The sequence below is a fragment of the Musa acuminata genome, chromosome BXJ3-11 (genome assembly GCF_036884655.1).
Source record: "Musa acuminata AAA Group cultivar baxijiao chromosome BXJ3-11, Cavendish_Baxijiao_AAA, whole genome shotgun sequence".
Classification (NCBI taxonomy): domain Eukaryota; kingdom Viridiplantae; phylum Streptophyta; class Magnoliopsida; order Zingiberales; family Musaceae; genus Musa; species Musa acuminata.
The window spans coordinates 31,712,216-31,731,566 of NC_088359.1; the positions used below are offsets into that span (position 1 = coordinate 31,712,216).

The 19,351-nt window shown below is 39.0% G+C and overlaps 4 protein-coding genes across 8 annotated transcripts; 2 read left to right on the top strand and 2 right to left on the bottom strand.

Annotated features, from left to right (window-relative positions):
* Window positions 1-81: 81 nt before the first annotated feature.
* On the bottom strand, window positions 82-1,542 carry LOC103972386 (probable galacturonosyltransferase-like 4). The gene has a single exon (XM_009386711.2). It carries the CDS (start codon window positions 1,360-1,362, stop codon window positions 304-306), a length of 1,059 nt encoding a protein of 352 aa, XP_009384986.2. The 5' UTR covers window positions 1,363-1,542; the 3' UTR covers window positions 82-303.
* A 3,307-nt stretch (window positions 1,543-4,849) lies between these two features.
* On the top strand, window positions 4,850-11,759 carry LOC103972387 (uncharacterized). Its single transcript, XM_009386712.3, has 11 exons — window positions 4,850-5,043; window positions 6,036-6,200; window positions 6,282-6,385; window positions 6,666-6,740; window positions 8,686-8,779; window positions 8,888-8,947; window positions 9,108-9,173; window positions 9,258-9,356; window positions 10,565-10,609; window positions 11,140-11,242; window positions 11,522-11,759. The coding sequence occupies exons 1-11, from the start codon at window positions 4,936-4,938 to the stop codon at window positions 11,590-11,592; spliced, it is 990 nt and encodes a 329-aa protein (XP_009384987.2). The 5' UTR covers window positions 4,850-4,935; the 3' UTR covers window positions 11,593-11,759.
* A 2,341-nt stretch (window positions 11,760-14,100) lies between these two features.
* Window positions 14,101-15,692, bottom strand: LOC135652692 (uncharacterized). The gene is made up of 2 exons (XM_065173835.1): window positions 14,553-15,692; window positions 14,101-14,298 (listed from the first exon to the last, which is right to left on the bottom strand). Exon 1 carries the CDS (start codon window positions 15,501-15,503, stop codon window positions 14,586-14,588), a length of 918 nt encoding a protein of 305 aa, XP_065029907.1. The 5' UTR covers window positions 15,504-15,692; the 3' UTR covers window positions 14,101-14,298; window positions 14,553-14,585.
* Window positions 15,693-15,885: 193 nt separating this feature from the next.
* LOC103972389 (autophagy-related protein 8i) lies at window positions 15,886-18,767 on the top strand. Of its 5 annotated transcripts, none has more exons than XR_010502176.1 (4): window positions 15,886-16,158; window positions 16,246-16,301; window positions 16,852-16,890; window positions 18,380-18,767. XR_010502176.1 is itself a non-coding variant. In XM_065173836.1 (4 exons), the coding sequence occupies exons 1-4, from the start codon at window positions 16,116-16,118 to the stop codon at window positions 18,661-18,663; spliced, it is 465 nt and encodes a 154-aa protein (XP_065029908.1). In that variant the 5' UTR covers window positions 15,886-16,115; the 3' UTR covers window positions 18,664-18,767. The 5 variants fall into 5 exon arrangements, 1 of the variants encoding a protein (XP_065029908.1); XR_001976294.2 differs by having other exon boundaries at window positions 15,886-16,147; XM_065173836.1 differs by having other exon boundaries at window positions 16,852-16,933.
* Window positions 18,768-19,351: the final 584 nt, after the last annotated feature.

A 19,351-nucleotide genomic window follows, 5' to 3' on the forward strand; every position in this document is an offset into this window, starting at 1 on the left:
TAAAAAGTATGAACAATTCAATGGCGAAAGGAAATCCCACCCCTGCATCTAATGATCATCGAGTCCCCCATGAAGCCCCTCTTCAACGCCTCTCACTTGTCTTCTTCCCCCTCTCTCTCTCTACTTGCAGGTCTTCTCCCTGCACACTATGTTGGTATGTTGAGGTCACTTCTCACGAACTTTTTATGGGTCCTCCTCTTGCACCCATCGGAGTATCCTATCTCTGTGTCTCCTCGTCATTGCCTTTGTCTTCTTCACCTTGTAGAATCTAGACCTTGTCTCTTCTCACCTCGCCAGACCGCCTTACTCTTCTAAGGTGGGTAACGAAGACCTGTAGAGGTCGTAAGGTGCCCAAAGGTAGTCCACAGCACAAGGCTTTCTGGAGTCCAGCCTCAACCAAGGCTTTCCTTTGCCACTCCAATGGAGAAGGCTGATAGGCCCTGGGTGAAGGCTCCTGCACTTGCCTTCGATGTTGTCTCCGCCCAGGCCGTGCTGGTTCCATCTGTGATCCACTGCCTTGATGTTTCCGGCCAGTACCAGGAGGAATGGTGGCAGAGAACCCAAGTGGTAGATCCGCTTCTGCTTCTGCACCGCCATCCAGTCTTCCACCATCTTGGTGTAGCCACCCGACCTCCACTTCTCGACGTCCATGACCATCACCCCGGTGTTGAAGTAGCAGGGCTGTCGGCCGTCGAACGTGCTGGAGAGCGTGGCGTCCGACCAGAAGGCGTCGGTGAAGTACTTGGTGAAGTTGGCGTGGCAGTACTCCGGCGCCGCCACCACATGGTCTCCGAGCTCCACCTCCCACAGGTGGCGGATGTCGTCGACGACGATGATGTCGGAGTCGAGGTAGATGACGCGGCGGACCTCAGGAGGGAGGATGTCAGCGAGGTAGATGCGCGCGTAGTTGAGCGGCTGGTCGAGGGCATGGCGGATGGAGCGGGAAATGCGGCCGCGCACGCGGGCGGAGTCGAAGCGGTACACGCGGAAGTCGAGGTAAGGGAAGGCGGAGCGGATGCTGGCGAGGACTTCGGCCTCGAGCCGGGCGGCGAGGAAGTGGAAGGTGACACTCTCGGGGCACGAGGTGTGCTGGAGGATGGAGAGGACGGCGGCCATGGTACCGCGCAGGTAGTTGGCGTCGAGGGTCATGGCGATCTCGACACGCCCCGCGGCGGACGGCGACGCGCACTCGTCGCCGTTCCGGAAGGCGGGGGCCTCCCGGAACGCGGGAATGGACGAGGTCGTGCTGGAGGGGCGCCGGATGACATCGACGCGGATGCTGGAGGCGGAGGTGGCGCAGTCTGCGGCGACGACGAGGAGGACGAAGGACAGGAGGCCGTGGCGGCGAAGGTAGGAGGCCATCCTGCCTCTACCGGAAACGGAGGTCTTACGAAGGCGGCGTCAGATGCGAAGGAGAAGAGGAGGGAAAGAATCCATGGGGAAAGGTGGAGGAGGAGAAGGTTAAAGGAGTGATAACAGGGTGGGGCGGGCGAGAACAGCGGCGGATCCTTCGACGGTGGTGGGAAGCAGCGTGCGGAAGCGCGCGAGGCACGGGAGACCAGCTCCTCTGCGGTGGACTTCATCCGGTACTAATATCTAACGAAGCCTATTCCTGCCGGTGGAAGGCACGTTGAGGTTGACGAGGGGTCAACCGAAGCAATCCAAGGAATGCTCCAAAGTTAGACAAGGAAGGAGGTGATCGAAACAAACACCACTTCTACTGCCATTAGAGAGCTGAGTATGGCACGCAGAGAAGACGGAAGACTGAAGGCATTCAGATACACAGAGAGCAACACTTCTTTGTGCGCGTATATATAATATATTTATTTTTATTTTAAAGAGAGATTCTCATGCAAACAATCATCGTTACTACGATGGTTCACTATATCGATCCATACCGCTTGACATAAATGATATATATCGATCGGATGGAGGATCCATATACGAATCACCCTTTACTAAGCAGTACCATAATTTAACTCATATCAGATGATACGAGGTCTAGCTAAGATCACCCCATTTTAAATAGTCAAATTGACCATTTAAACTAGAGGAACAGGTTTTTTAAACTATTTTTGCCCCCTTTTTTAATTCATATTACTTTTTCTCGATCTCTTTAACTTTCTCAAACTCATTCTCAGTCACATCTCTCTCTCTCTCATTCTCATATTTTTCACTCTCATAAACTCAACAAAGCTATGATTTATTGATTGGATCAAATTTCACACGATTAAGAATAAGATCTTCCTCAATCTAAATATGGCGAAAGGAGCGGATGGCAGAGTACATTGATAGTTGGTCATACTTCTAGTAATAGTACGATGATCGATCTTATGATACATAATAGCATATTAGTAATAAAAATAGAAATTATGATATTCTCCATGCTCCGCATCAATTCATGCCATAATCATATTTACTTTGAGTCACTTTGGACATATGTGATTCACGATGATCAAACTATAATTATCATTATATTAATGCACTATTCTTAATGCACTTTAAGATTGAGATTGACAAACATATCAAATTGATATACGAATACATATAATCGAGGATTTCGATCCATCACTTATAAAGTTCTATCGTTCTCTTTGGTGGTAGAACAAAGTATATTAATTGATTGATTACTTAATTTATTTGAATCTTAAAGTTTAAATTATTAATAAAATTTAATAATTTAAATTATTTATTTATAGATAATTCAATATTAACGAAAGGATAATTCGAAATGTACCACAAAGGTACTCTTCCGAAAAAGATATTTATCACTATTCTTTCCTAAGTTAGATTTTTTTACTAAAATTATACTATATTTATATCTATTTCCAATTAGAAACTCTAATCTATTTTTTTAGGTTTTTTAGAGCTATTTTTAATATTTTAAATTTTTTTAGGTATATTTGGAGCTATTGTCACAATCTCCCTGACGTATCATTAGTACATCACATTACATATCATATCGATTATTGGTTGGTATATCAAAATGGTTCAAAATTGTGAACTTTATTTATTATAATTTATTTTTTTTAACTTTTAATAAGAAAATTTTAAAAAATAGGAAAAATATATTACTTTTTCAAAATTAACCTTTTTATTTCTAGATTATTTATCTAAAATTTTTTATTCTTGTCCACCTTTCAACAGCTTTCAATGTGTCCTAAATAAAATTCTTGTTTACGATCCAGGAGAACTATTTTTTTGTAAGAAGTTAATTTTTAGTCACATATCCATCCACATGTGTGACTGAAAATAATTTTGAGACTATACCTTAGTTTAGTTTTTGAGAAACACTCTATATTATTTATCATTATTTTTATAGAGTATCCATTGCTAAATATGATTTTTTCCCCCTAGAGAATATAATTTACAGACTATTTTTGCAAGATGTGAGAGTGTTTATAGATTTTGGCATGATGACTTTCTTAATTACCATAATCTTATGATCATTAAAAATAACTCAAAATATATATTTATCTAAATATAGTTCTTTTAATAATCCAAGAGAAAATTATTTTAATACCCATCCATATTTCTGTCAAATATGTGGTTATATAGCTTGTTGTGCTTTTTTCATTCTATTCTAAATTGTGATTAAAATTTTCTACTTAAAAAATATAATTAAAAAATATGGATTAATTTCTTTTTTCTTCCAAATAGGCGATGAAGATTGGATTTAAGGATTTTTCTATTATCAATCAAAATCTTTACTAGTTAAACTATTCAACATCTTCAAAAATTATCAAGCAAGATTCTAACATAGACATTTAATTTTTTAATCCATATTATACTCAACTATATGTATTTAAATATTTTTTTATCAAATCGGAATGAAATCGAATTAGACTGAAATTAAAATCAATTCGACTCGATAACTCATTATATCTAAATCGAATCAAAATCCGAGATAGATGGTTTGATCATGAGTCACTATTAAAACAAATATCTTTAAATTATAAATAATCTTATTTTAACTTTTTTTTAATTAAAAATAAAAATCATCGATCCAAACCAAAATTAGAAACCAGAATCAGTTCCGGATCTGAAATTGTAGAATCCGAAACCCATGTCAGGTCTCGAACTATTTTAAGGAAATAAGTTGCTCATAATATAAAATCTATAACAAGATATTTTTTTATTATAAATATCATCAAAAAGTAACATCCAATGATATAAAAGTTAAAATTTTCTTATAAAGAATACATCGATCATGATATATTTTCTCTAATTTTTAAAATAAACTCGTTAAAAATTATTAGTGACTCATTATGATTTTAAGTTACAATCATAACGATGTGAAAATAAATTTTCTAATTGGGGATCTAAATATATATATATTAACCTAAATGATTTATAGAAAAAAAAATTATAAATTTTGATATATAAATTTAAGAATTTCATTTATAAAGTTTCTAGATAATAATATATAAAGTTTCATAATATCATTATTTTTTATATTTAAGAAAAATATTATTAATTAATATTTATATATGAAGATAAATGAAAGTAAATTTATTATATTGATCTTGTATATGAATAATATTTTACTTGTTAGCATTGATCTTGATTTACAATTAAACTCTTAGAATATTCTGGAACCACATATTTTTGGGTCCCGCATGGTCCTTGCCGTGGCAGAAACACATCACCATGAGTTTGTCACCCACTCAAATACCATCCGCCTGAGTCCCCACTGATGAGACTATGAGCCAGCGGGTATCGTTTGTCAAGCGTATATAAACTGCGTTGAAATCATTCCGGGGAGATATATTCCTCTGTCGCTGACGTCTCCACTCATCGAACCGGGACGAACCGGAGAACCGAATCATACTCGACAAAAGCAGTCCGCATCGAACCGTTGTCGACGTCTACTTTTCTGGAGCGACTTTGCTTTGGGGCGAAGAGAGGGAGTGCCAGTCGAGGCGAAGCGCGCCGATGTCCTTCTTGTTCAAGTCGTCGCCGCGGCCCAAGCCGACGCCGGCGGAGCTCGCCAAGGCCATCAAGGAGAGCTTCTTGGCCCTCGACACCAGCACCTTTGCTAAGGTTGTCTCCCCCCCCCCCCCTCTGATCCGGTCTTGATCTTCTCGTGTTTTCCGATCGACCGCTGGATCATTAAATCTGCTTATTTCTCCTAAATGCGTTGTAGATCTAAGATTTGAACGGATCGCTTGCGATTTACTCAGTTTGCATTATGTCAATTACCTATCCGATCGAGCTATTTGTGGAAATTTCTTTGATGTTCTCGATCTTCTGCTTTTGAGATGCCGTTTTTTTCGATCTGCCTGTTTGGGCGTGGTTGATAACTCTTATGTTGGCTTTTGGATTCTTCTTGAACATATTCAGTCCGATTAAGGAAGAAATCTCTCAATCCTGTGTAATTTTTTGTGTCCACCATTGCAGTCCATGTTCTCCAGACGTTGATCTGGTGAAAGACTAAAGTAGCTGACATATTGTCGATCCTCTACTCCATGCTGTATAGCATATGATATAGATTGTCTCGGACTTTGATCCTAGCAAGGATGCTTTTAGTGTCCAATCTTGATCATATATATCTAGAAGCATGAATCCTGCAAATAGTATCAAGGTTTTCAATACTTTAGTACTAACCTAATAACGAGACTATAAGAATATTGATGCCACCTTCGCCCATGTATATTTCATTTGGTGTTTCATTTGTCTAGGCTCTAAACTCATTGTCCCTTCTTCTTGTAAGCATGCTGCAGCACAAGTCTAGAACTAAGATCTTCATGCGTGCATTCCTATCCTATGCTGGCGAGCACCCAATTCTTTGCCTGCTGGCTGACCTTGTACTCGTAGAGCAGTTTTGCTTTTGTACTTTGTAATTCTACACGCCTTCAACTGTCACACTTGTATGTTTAAAGGCAGCTTAATTACACTTTCTTTGAATATATCAGAACCAATGCAAAGTGAACCTTTTAAGAGAAATATGTACAAAGCAAATCTAGAGAGATAGTGATGTCTTGCACATCTTTTCATTATTTCATTTTCTAAGAAATTATATTTTGTTATGTTAGGCTCTTGAAGAAGTTCAAAAGAATATCCTTTCTATGAGACAAATGCTTTCAGGGGATGGAGAAGTTGAACCAAATGAAGATCATATTTCACAGTTGGCTATTGAAATATGCAAAGGAGATGTTCTTGCTCTTTTCATTCATAAGTTGCCATCATTGAGTTGGGAAGTGAGTTTAGCTTTCATTTGATATTTTGATGTAAGTTTAATCATCAATGGTGCCAAAGCTAATTGATGCTTTCATAAGCAGGCCAGAAAAGATTTGGTGCACTGTTGGTCCAGTTTATTGATGCAGAATTGCTGTGTGGAATATATTGAGAATAATTTGGAACTTGTGGATTTCCTTGTCATCTGGTGAGTGCTGTCTCTTGTGCATAGTTGATTTGTCACCTAATCTTCAGTATCTACAACAATACTTTCCTATCTTCCCAGTCATCCAGTCATAGGGGAGTGGTCCTTTTTTTTTTTCTTTACTACCACTCGCTGTTAGGATTCTTTGCATTGTTTCTATATTTCAACTGTGTCATCTTCTGTTTAGTTGTATTTCAGAACCTTTCTGTTTTTTTCCTTGAGTTGTTGAAGTTTCCAATTAGTCAGTCTTGAAGCTTCATTGAGTTAGTTCTTTTCCGAGCAGCTACAACAACAAAGAAATTGCATTGAGCTGTGGTAACATGTTGAGGGAGTGCATCAAATATCCAACTCTTGCAAAGTAAGCTATCAGAAATCCTTGGGTTGTTGTAATCATTATCTTTCTATCTTATTCTTCTGTTAACATTTCTGCAAGTATATAATCAAATTAATCATCATACTTCATGCTTAAATAATTTAGATTGGTATTTATGTTTAGCTTTCTCAAAATTATGAATATGGTCATATTGTTATCGGTTATCGGTGTTCTTTTTGTTTCATGTGCTTGTCCAAACTAACCAAGAATTATATGTCTGGGTGTTTTTGATGAGGACGTGATGTGACATCATCTGCATCTTCAAAATTCCACTAATTATAGCCCCACAGATGCTACTCATTAATTGAAGTTATGCTACTCATCATATTTATAGTTCACAAATTATACCATTCTTGATAAAGTAACATAACTTTTTTTTACCATTCACTGGAAAGTAATCACACAAAATTTTTTTACTCGAAAATGTGTTTGTGATCTTTATCTATATATGCCTTGACTTTTTCTGCTGAAACATCTATTGAGCAAGACAAGAATTTTATACTCTAATTACATTTTCTATTGACAAAAGAATTTGACATTGTTCAGTTTGCCCATCCAGTCAGCCTCAAACAGGACATTATAGATTTTGGTGACATTTGGATGGCAAGTCTACATCAGGATTTTCATCACAGAGTGGTCCATTGATATAAAGTATTATATGATGGTTTATTTATGTAGGATAGAGTGTTTTTTTCTCAACCAACATTAATTAGGCAAAAAATGCTCATGAAGTGCCCCTCAAGATCAGAGGAGACAACAGGAGAAAAAGGTGGTATGAGAATATCTTGCAAAAATTGCCACCCAATTGGCAAGACCTTTAGTTTCTCTATTACATGCTGGATTCTAAGAGCCTCAAAAAGACTTAATAAACGGAAAATTTCCATTGACAACATTTAAAATCCTCCAAGGAGGGGTTCTTCTGTAAGATTATAAACCAATTTGAGTGCATCACACTCCAACTGCAAGCATTCGATGCCTTCCTTCAAAGCAAATTGAGGCCTTCTTTAATAGCTAGAATCTAACAGCCTTTAGCATATTGTCCTCGGTGAATCTGCTACCTGCAAACAGAACATTGTCATTAGAATCATAAATGGCAAAGCCAATACCATGATTCTTGTTTGGACTAGACCAAGAACCATCTGAATTAAGTTTGAACCAACCCTACAGCAGGTGTCTCCGATCTACTTCATGAGAAATCTCTCATTTGTCCCTTCAGGAAACTTGGAATCAGCAAAATTGCCTTGGGTTTAGGCTGATTAAATTTGGCATCACTTCTAGTTTGCCGCGACAGAAACCAAAAACCCATGGCAATTAAGGCTCTTAGGATCAAAAACATTCAACAAAGACAAATCATCTCCTTCACTGAGCCAGCTTCCCAAGTGCCACTCCTTCATGCTGAAGTGGATGTTCAGATGGAGCTGAAAAAAGAATGTTTACTGAGAATTCACATTGTAAAAAGAGGTGGTTAATGGATTGAATGTCATTTTCACATAACCAACAGAGACGAGGAGGAGCTGTCTGCATGGTGGCAGGTTCGTCAACAGTAGGGAGTTTTTTGTGCAAGAGTTCCCAGTAGAACAGGACTTTTTTGGCTGCTGGCAGCTTCCATAAAGCCTCTTAATGTTTGATTACACTAAGTTGGGTCATTTAAAGGCATGTAGTTTGATTTCCTACAGCTTCAAGTAATCCTTCATGCTTGTCTATGATTGACACCTTGGATAATTCCAAGTGTAGTGACACTAAACCTGTGTTTTACCATTGGTCCATTAAGGAACATGGCATCTTAATTAACTTCATGTATGAGTATGATAAATAAAACTGTAATATTTACAGCTAGGTGTATAAGGAATTTTAAACATAACATTTGCATTATCTTATGACAATTAATTTTTGATTATGAATGCATTTTGATTTTGTAGTGATCTTTCAGATGTATCTTGGAATCAAATAGCTTTGAATTATTTTTCAAATATGTGGAACTGCCGACCTTTGATATAGCTTCAGATGCTCTTGCTACCTTCAAGGTCAGTTTTAGTAACACTCTGCATTTGGCTTTTACTTATGTTCATGCTGTAGACTCCAGAATTATGTTCATGCATTCTCCTATATTTACTTATGGACAATTTTTGCAGGACTTGCTTATAAAGCATGAAACTGTGGTCTCTGAGTTTCTGATTTCACATTATGATCAGGTCTGCTAATAAGTTCTTCATGTACCAACTCAGTTGTTCATTGATTAAATTTTCCCAAATCCAACTTAGTGTGATAATTTGCTGGAAAGTTGTTATGTTAGTTGGGTAAGATGTTTCGGCGTGCTCTGTCAAGTTGTCTGATTGAAGAGTGTCGTTGCAGTTCTTTGAGCTCTATGAGAAGCTACTGACATCTCCAAACTATGTAACAAGAAGACAATCCTTGAAGGTTAGTTCTATCAGTAATCTACATTTAGCTTCCGTCTCAAAGTTTCTGTCTTTTATAATTGCATTCATGTCAATTATTGTTTAGATTCTCTCGGATTTCCTTTTGGAATCCCAAAATCTGCAAACAATGAAGCACTTCATTCTAGAAGTTCGATTCTTGAATATTATGATGGCACTATTAAAGGTACATGATTTTTCATCATATTTCTACAACTCTAGTTTTACTAGCTTATTGTATGTTTCTTAAAGTATATTTTAGGTTTTTGTGCTACTATTTCATGGTTTCTATGTTTTCCAATGAGATCTTTAATATTTGGTATTTTTAATGGTTGGGGATCCTGTGCATATGTTCAGTAATGTGCAAAATGATAGAGGAGTTTGATTCTATTTAAATTATATATAGATTCATATCCAGATGCCTGTTAAGAGGGCGACAAACTTATATTAGTTCCAGAGAATCTTTCCATAAATGGTTATGCTGCTTAGTTCTGGTATATAGCTCATATGAGTGGGCACAAAATGTGTTTTACCCTTTCTGTCCCTTATTTCAGTAAAATTGCATCAGATCCTGACAAATATAATTTATTAAAATCCTCTCCCTCTTAACCACTTGACCGGCAACCCCTATCTGCAACCTCTCTCTATTTTCTCTATCCCCACCCTCGGTTCACAATCCAACACTTGATGAGGAGTTTAATCACTGGTAACATATAAAATTTGTCCTGTCCATTAAGACCACAAAATCAACAGGAGTCTTCGGCATCTAAATAAAGATACATATTGAAGCTACTTAGTCACCAGTGTCTAGATAGTGGATCTTTGATTTGATGATGGTTTCAAAGGTAATTAATCCTATACTATTTTATATGATTTGATGTCTTAAATGTTTGGCTACATTAAGAATCAAAAGGATTAGAATGTGGCTAAAGCTCATTTTTCCAGGCCTTAAGAGTTTGACACTGCATGCACAGCTGAATGTTTCTTTCTTCACATGGACGGGTGAAAGTTGTCCTGATTTAAGAAATATCTGCTGATAGACTGTTTTCTTAATATCCTGTAAAAAGATAATTGACTTCAGCTGTCAACACTTCATCTAGTTATTTTCTGCTTGAACTAGGGAACCTCCAGAAAGAGAAGAGAATGCCTATGAACTTTGAAATCTGTTTGCTTGGAATGACTGCCAAAATTTCTGCTCCATAGTTGGCTATAGAATGTTTAAATATGTACCTGATGTCTTGAAATTGATTTCTGGGATAATAGTTCTTTTATGCTGTTTCTGTTTCATTTGATATCATTGGTTTGGGGTGTTTATATTAAGTTTCAATTGTCATATATGTCCTAATTTTATGTGTACATTTTTGTGTTCTTGTCCATGTGCCATGTTCTTTTCAGGACACAAGCAAGAATATCCAGATTTCTGCCTTCCACATTTTTAAGGTAGTTTGTCGCTCACATCCTTTTGACACATTTTATGCTACATTTTTTCTAATTGTATGTTCCAACTAGAAACCTGCTGACAGTGGGTATTTCTTATGTTTTCCTATCTTCTGATGTTTAACATGAAGATGAACCATAAAATTCAGGATTCAGTTTTGGTTAACTAATTGGTTTGAAGTCATATATTATTCACAGTTGCTTATGGTTCCTTGTATTGCCTTAAAAAGTATTTCGATTTTGTATCTAAACTCGATCTGACTACAGCTTGAATGTGTGCATTTTCTCTCTATGGCACATTTTCATAGTATTTTGCTAGGGTTTCTGAAAGGGTTATTTGCTATTTAACCAGGAAGATGATGTGTTCTTGATATAAATAGCAATAGGTTTTTAACTGAAGCCTAAGCTCCAGGAATAAGATGGGTTCTTTCTATTATTGACAATGGTTTTTTAATGGTTTAAGAGACAGTTGTTATGCAATATCGGCTTCCTACTAATAAATGTTCTTGTACAATTCTTTTTCTTGAAATTAGGTATTTGTGGCTAATCCAAACAAGCCACCGGAAATTATCAATGTCCTGATAGACAACCATGAAGAACTTTTGATGTCACTGCAAAATCTTCCTATGAGCAAAGGTAAAATTCTCTGTCATTGCATCTGTTCTTCGACAAGCTATCCATCAGACATGTTCATGCACAAAAGAGATTGGAAAATATCAGTATGGTTAGGCCAAAAAGGAACAAATAAATCATCATTCTTTTTACTTTCACATGCTCCTACCTCTGTTTTCCCCTCCACAACCAATAAACACATGAGCCGCTGATAAATAAGATACATCTTTGAGTAGTAGTTTCTCTCTGACCGGCACTTGTATCAGCTGACAACTACTACTTTCACTTTGTGTGTTACTGTAGGTGAAGATGATCAATTTGAAGAGGAGAAAGATCTAATCATCAAGGAGATCGAGAAACTTTCGGGTCTATGAAATGCCAGTACATAGGTCTGCCTTCCTAATTAATTATATATATCTACTTTATTTGATTATAATGTTTGCGAGGTGTTCATGATGGCTCTCATTCATAAAGGTATTTTAATGTTTAATTAAACCTGGTTTTAGATCAACACTAATGGAGATGGGTGTATCTTTCTCTATCTGTGTGTGCTAATCAATAGAACTGTGGTGACCCCAAGGACGAGATAGGACATAGCAACTCTTTTGTGAAATCACTGTGGAACTTGTTACATAGATAGGACAACAGAACTCTGGTTGGTAAACCTGTTTGAAATCACTATGGAACTCTTACGGAACTGCTGTTGATATGCCCGTACAAAGGACGTAGCAAACAAGTTTGGTATTGTTCCAGTGAGTCGTTACTAGGAACAAATGGTGAAAATTAAAATGACAATAGGATATGAGTGCCAAAAAGGATCAATATAGTTGTTGAAAGTTGCATCAAGTTGATGTATGAAGAGATAATAATGCACACAAAAAAAGAGACCGTTCGAAGGATATAATTGCAATTCTGATGATATTTATATGAGCCAAACTTCTATGCCTCTTATCATCCCAAGAAAAAAAGGGAAGTAGTGTACCTTCATTAACTATCGAATCTATTTAATCGGATTGTTTCAAGATTGATTGATCTGATTTGATTAATCAGTTTATAATTTTAAATAATTTTTTTGTTCAATTGGATGATAATATAATATTTATGAAATTAAACCCATGTTTAATTAATCGATTAAGGGTTTAAGATAATTAATTCAATAGAGTTGATTTTTTAATCAAAATTAATTTAAATCAATTTTAACCAAAGAAGGATATCCCAAATCAGAATCATTCATAAAATCAATTTGGTTCGTATTTATTTTTTTGTTTGATTTAAATACCCTTGGGTCCCATAATGGATCGTTCCGTATGGGTGAGAGGGTGGCGAGTTACGGAGGAGATGAGTTTTTATTTGTTTTTGGCGCGGAGGTTAGATTCTCGGGGCGAGATTCTGGCGGACGCTTCTGCTGCCACCCCTCTCCCATCCCCACCGCCCCCCCCCCCCCTCCCCTCCTCCTCCCCCCGCTCCTTCCCTCCCGATCACACATCATGCTTTGGATGAATACTCAGCAATGTGCTCTTATGGACGGTAAGCCAACTCATCTAATCCATACCAGCAGGACACAAATCTACTTCTCAGAGCCAAAAAGAGAAAACCAGCAATACATGCTAAACCATAAGCACATTAAAACTCTACCCACTCTTGTCTACGAGAACACAGTTCACTGGATCACAGTTGCCTTGCTCCATATTCTGACCTAGAGAAGATTGCTTATGTACACCATCAATGGATAACACATCCAAACCCATTTCTCGTCTTGCAGAATCCGCAACCGTATATTCAAGCTTTCAGCAAAGAATACAAACTCGGGAAACCATAAATTCGCAGCCAAAATCGAGGAAATCTGTAACATAATCCCCAATAGTTTCCTACATGGAAGAAGCAGCTATTTCAGAATATTCAGAATATCGGCGAAGCAACAACAACATTCCATAAAGTCGAATCCTAGTAACAGATTATCTTTCCGCTACATTCAAAAGTCGTCTTGCCAATGTCTTGAAACATATTCAATTTTCTCTAGCAACAAATCAGTTGTCAGTAGAGGAAGACAAGTTCTAGACAACAATACCAACAGAAGGGTTCTCAAGTCAAAGCCTCTCGCTCAAATCTCTCATCTTATGGTGCTAACATCTTAATTCATACAGATCCAAATAAATTAATCAAGTGCAAATGTTTCTTTTGCCTAAGAAGAATTAGTTACGTAGTCTGATTTGCATTCTGTCCTTCAGAAAATTAACTGTCATAAAGCAACAAAAAAGCATTTCTACTAGTCTATGGGAATATTTTAAAAAGACAGTCCTAGTGTGACAAACTAACAGATGATACGGTACACAAGTATGAATAAAGCCGGCGACGTAACACACTTACATGCGCTATGCTAAATAATTTGTGACATAATCTGGATATGCAATACATGATTCTCCATACACCAGGAAGAAAATAGTGGATTGCCACACAACAATTGGTTCAATATACTTGTTGCGTTGCACATCAATCCACACTATTATATATATATATATATAATAGTAGCTTCGTGTGAGATGCACAAACACAATATGTGACACGCGTAAAGGGATACTATCATAAGATATGAATCTAAAAGAAGAGACATAGAGTCGAACGTTGTCACAAGCATAAAACATCGAGTATCAGAAGAGGCTAGAGAATCAAGATGGATAAATGAATTACTTTGATGTAAAAGCATATATAACAACAGATCTCCAACTTTAGTATCACGTACAATATATTTAGTTTACCGATCACTGAAATAGAAAGTTCTGAGCAAAAAGATCAAGAACAATTTGCATGAAGCAGAAACATTTCTAACACATGTTAGCACAAGTGGTAGACAATTGTAGTATCTAATTTCGAATGAAGAAGAGTAGACAAAATAAAGGCATTTCACTGACAAAATAAAAGAACTTGGAGTACATTCAAAATGCCCCAAACAATTACCAATGACCGCAAGCAACCATTATGCGCTTAACTAAAGTACACAACCCATAAACCGACACATGCGTTCATAACAGAGGTACCCATGGTCTAGCATCGGTAGCTGGTTGGTCCTAGCATTGACGCATCTGCAGCAGGTCAAGATAATCAAAAGTCAAACATTTCAAGGAAGCTAAAATAAGTAGTTCTTTTTTTCTCACTTCGACAAAAACTTCAGAATTTACTTTTCGGACAAAAACTTCAGAATTTAATCTATCCAAATGCTAAAGATTTTTTCTATAAACATATTAACTATGAAGACTGAAAAAGAAACAAATTCTGCATAATTTATCAAAAATAAAGAAAGAAAGCATTCGAGCTTAGACATTGTAAACATCTTTACCTTGAGTTGATTCAGGTATCCTTGCGGCCACTATCAGCAAGTACCAACAACTCCCTCTTCCTTAACAAGCCCACCTTGAGAAGCTTTGAGGGCTCCTGTTTCATCCCTCACCACTTGACCCATGGGATTGGGGGCATGAGCCAAACTAGTCAACCTACCCTTCGCCTCATCGGCCATGACATGGTTCTGCACCCCTATCAACGGATCCGCCTTATTCGTAGCTTCCACGGTGCCCTGAACTGGTGTCTGCGCCATCCCTAGAGGCTCCTGAAACCTCATCCATCTATCCCGCTCTCTGTTTTGAACTCTCTTCTGTCCCACCATGGCTGCAACTGTGCTACTCAACTTCGGCATCTTTTTCTTTGGGTCCATGACTTCAGGTCTGGGATCCGGTGCTGCAATATGATCGGTTTCCTTGTTCTTCTTCTCCTTCTCGGTCTGCGACAACAGAAGAACCTTTTCGAGGGCTTCCCTCGCTCGCTTCCTCGCAACCGCTGCCTCCCTGACCTTCCTCTCCGCGTCTGCCCTGGTGGCCGCGGCCGCCCTGCCCATGGACACAGCCGCCAGTTTCGCGGCGGCCAGAAGCACCTTAGCCGACTTGAGATCTATTGATTTCTCCGCCACGAGCGAGAAGTAGGACGAGGAACCACCAAGGTCGGAGCAGCTAGGGCAGACGAAGGATGCGGCGGGATTCGGGAGGCAGGCGGAGTGGGCGACGGCGGGGCAACCGGAGCAGCGCACGACGGGGGATGTACCGCCGTCGAGGAGGAGATCGAAGCAGGAGGTACAGAAGGCGCCGGGGTGGTAGCGGAGGACGCAGGAGGTGCAGAGGCGGCAGAAGACGGTGCGGTGGCGGACGTGGTGGAGCGGCCAGGGGTCACGAGCGCCACACCCGTCTCCGCCGCATCCGGCTGGCCGGAGGTCCCTCTTCACCTGAGCGTGCGTCGTCATGGCCGCCGCACCATCACGATTCACGGCCTCGAAACCCTATAACAAGAGAGATCTCGCGGCGTGGACGTTAGCGTTGAGGCCTCCCCCAAATCAATCAATCGAGAGAGAGAGAGAGAGCGCAATCTGTCGCAATTTCGGGGATTCTTCTCCCCTCGTCTTTGAGCTTCGTTTTAGGGTTTGGGGTTCTCAAACGGCTCACCGTGGTCCGGTGCGGCCACGAGCGAACTCGGTGGGACCAGCAATCGAGAGAGTAGCCCGTCGGGTGCGCGTCGTTGGGTCAGTTTTCCGCAGTCAAAAAGCTGCTAACCTCGTGCAATGCACGTGATTTTACCGTAGGTTTCCGAAGACGTTCTCCTCGATGTCTACGTAATTAGGCTCAGTTCGATCTCAGCCACGTGGCTTCATTCCGTGTGTGTGATCACTCCAATCTTGGATAACCAACGGTTAGATGAGAGGAAACCAGTATCACGTGCAGTTCGGTACAATGGACTCGACGAGATCACAAAACGGTTCGGCCCAATCCCCAGTGTGCCGTTGTGATCGAAGGATCCCAAGAGAGGAAGCAGGGGAGGTGATCACCGTCGCCTTTTCCCCGTAGCCGGAGCACTAATAATGAAGCAGAAGATGAGACCCTTCAAAGACGAGTTCTCCTTCCGTTCGCCCTCCTCTCCTCTCGATTCCCCTTCCCCGATTCCATAGAAAGTTCTTCATTTCTTCTCTTGTTTCTTCCCGTGTGTGGCAGAGGAGCGGCTCGCGGAATCGAGGGATATCCTCGCCAAGTACCCCGATCGAGTGCCGGTAATGACCTAGCCTTCTTTGACTCTTGATTTGCCTCAAATCTATCGCGTATTAATGGGTGGAGATGGCGAAGATTTCCACTTGCTCCTATTTGGGAATGATCGTGGTTGCGTCACGTCAATGTTAGAGTCTTGCTGAGCATATTTTGGGTCTTAATTCTACCGATGCCAGTAGCATAGAAAAAGCCCTAATTTTGGGCTTAATTGCGAGAACTCTATAGTCATTATAAATAGTAATTACTACATGTTAAGAATCATGTGAACCGTGTTGTGATTAAGGTGTATTTAGTTTCTATAGTCATTATACATAGTAATTACTACATGTTAAGAATCATGTGAACCATGTTGTGATTAAGGTGTATTTAGTTTCTATAGTCATTATACATAGTAATTACTACATGTTAAGAATCATGTGAATCTTGTTGTGATTAAGGTGTATTTAGTTTCTGGTGTGAGTCAAACACCGGCACATTTCACCAATATAGCTTCCATGATAGTTGCCTTATAGCTATTTGATTTTTCATTTTGCTTCATCGGGTAATTGTTGATAGGTTCTCGAGGAGTGCTCTCCCGGATATGGAAAAGAGAAAGTAAGTCAAGTGTTTCCTCAACCATATAGTAGCACTTCATCATGTAATAGTCAAATTTGCTGCTTTTTGTTTTTTTTATCATTACATACTTCTAGTTATTTTATTTTTGTGTGTGTGTGGAAGAACTTTTTTTCCCCTTTTCATTATTCTTTGCTTGCATTGTAGTTCTAGTTGTTTATAGGATCGCACTGTTCAAACTTTAAGTGTGCCCTTAACTATGGTTATTTTGTACATTCAATATGCCATGTTGTTAGATGTATTTTTGTTAAAGCAAAACTGCAAGCATCCATATAAATGCAACTGTTGAATATTTTGCTCATTTGAATCTCATGTGGTAATATAGTGGTGATGAGTTCTCAGCTACTGTGCAAAGGAATAATAGGTCATTTTGTCATATAGTTACCTTTTTCTTAGGCTATGTTAATCTTGTGTATTGTAAAGGTATTTAATATATTGTCAAATGGAAGAAGAATGAAGTAAATTGGCTATGGTAGAGATAATCCCAGGCTATAGCTTCATTTAGTCAGTGAGGGACCTCTGGCAATGACTTCTTTGACCTTCTTCTACCTCTCTTTTCTTTTCTTTTTTTTCCCAACATGAAAGAAGAATTATATTATCTTATGGAATGGATACAATATAAACCAAGTGATTCTGAAAACAAGATGGATACTAGTGAGTAGGATAACCTCCACTCCAGAATTTACAGGATGGGTAGCTGGACCAAAATTGGCTGCCTAATTGGAACTCTGGACCGTTCCCTACAAACATGTATTTTGAACTCCCAAAACACATTCCAGGATACCAAGAATGACTCTTATAATACAAGCAATAACCCAAGTATGCTTGTCATTGTTGTTCAACATGTCAACCAAAACATGCAGGTTCTACCTGTAGGCAATGAATGCCAGGCATCCCTTCTGCATTCATTCCTCGATGTATTGTGCTCCACAAAACAGAAGAGCTATCAGCACTCAGTTTATAACATCCCTGTTGGGTCTTTCTCATCTACATGCTCTACAAGGCATCAGTTATAGCCTGGGATTGATTTTTCTTGTTGTTGTTATCTTTTCCTGGAAGTCATGCATATTTGCTTATGTTATCACTGTTCTCTCATGATGCTCAGGGTGGATACTTGTTATGTTATCAATGTAAGGACATAGCTAGGGAACAACAACAAATCATGGTTTTCAACTACTTATGCTGATTACATGGATCATTTCCTACCATTGAGTTCTTATAAAGCAATATTACTAGTTGATCAAAAGGACATAAGATGAGTAGGATACTTGAATCAACACATAAAAGATGAGTAGAATACTTGAGAGTCAACACATGTTTACTGGGGGTCAAACCCTTATTGTTGCTAGGAAATAATGATCTAAACTGTCTTCCTACAAAAGAAATTATTTGGTGATGTGCATATGGATTTCTCTTGTCTAGAGATTTATATATAAATGACCTTCTTATCGCCTTTACCATCCTTCTGCAGATATCTGGTGCCGAGAGACATGTCTGTTGGGCAATCCATTTACATATGAAGTGATCCTGGGAAAGCCCTTTTTGTGTTTGTCAAAAATACCTTACCACCAACAGGCACTAGTCTGTATTGTCTTCTTCATGCATTCACCACAAGATCGATTCATTTCTGGTCATGCGTGCTTCTCCATAACTGATTTCACAGCCACACTTTTGGATTCCATATACGAGTCATACAAAGATGTGGACGGCTTCCTGTACATGTCTACAGTGGCGGAAAGATTTTTGGTTAAGTAAATATTGATATATATCAATGATCTATATAAACAGTGATGTGTAAATGATGATGATGGGGATGTTTTATTCAGGGCTAATTATATATTATGCTCTATGGTTAGTTATATTTAACGTCTTAGCCTTTACACTTTAAAAAATACATTGACATTTTTATAGTTACGAAAGTGAAACATCTAGATTCATTAACACTAATGATGTTAGTTTTACCAATAGAAACACGAAAATAAAAGATAAAAAGATAATTTTAACGTTCGGTGACGAATGACATCAGTGGTAGTAGATGACTATGGTGGTAGCGGACGACGGCATCGTTGGCGTTGATGTCAACATAATTACTTTGTTGCCTTCGACGATGATAAGGTCCACTCTCATCGCAACACCACTTGCCTCCACGAGGAGCGTCATGTCGATCTCATCGTTGCGCACCCTACGTCGACGTAGATGGTGGTGGCCACTCCCTATCCCCGTACACCTTTGCCATCTCATTCTTCTGGGAGTAGCGTCTCAGAATCCTCAAATCCTTCTCCCACCTCGTCATAGCTGACGATGCCTTTGCACTCCCTCTTCCTCCCCTAATCTGCTCGCACTCGAAACTCTCCATCATGCGTAAGAAGTGCTTCGTCGTCTCTCCCGACCTATTTGCAATTGTGCACGCCTTTTGCTCCAATGGCCTCCCGCACGACTGTGA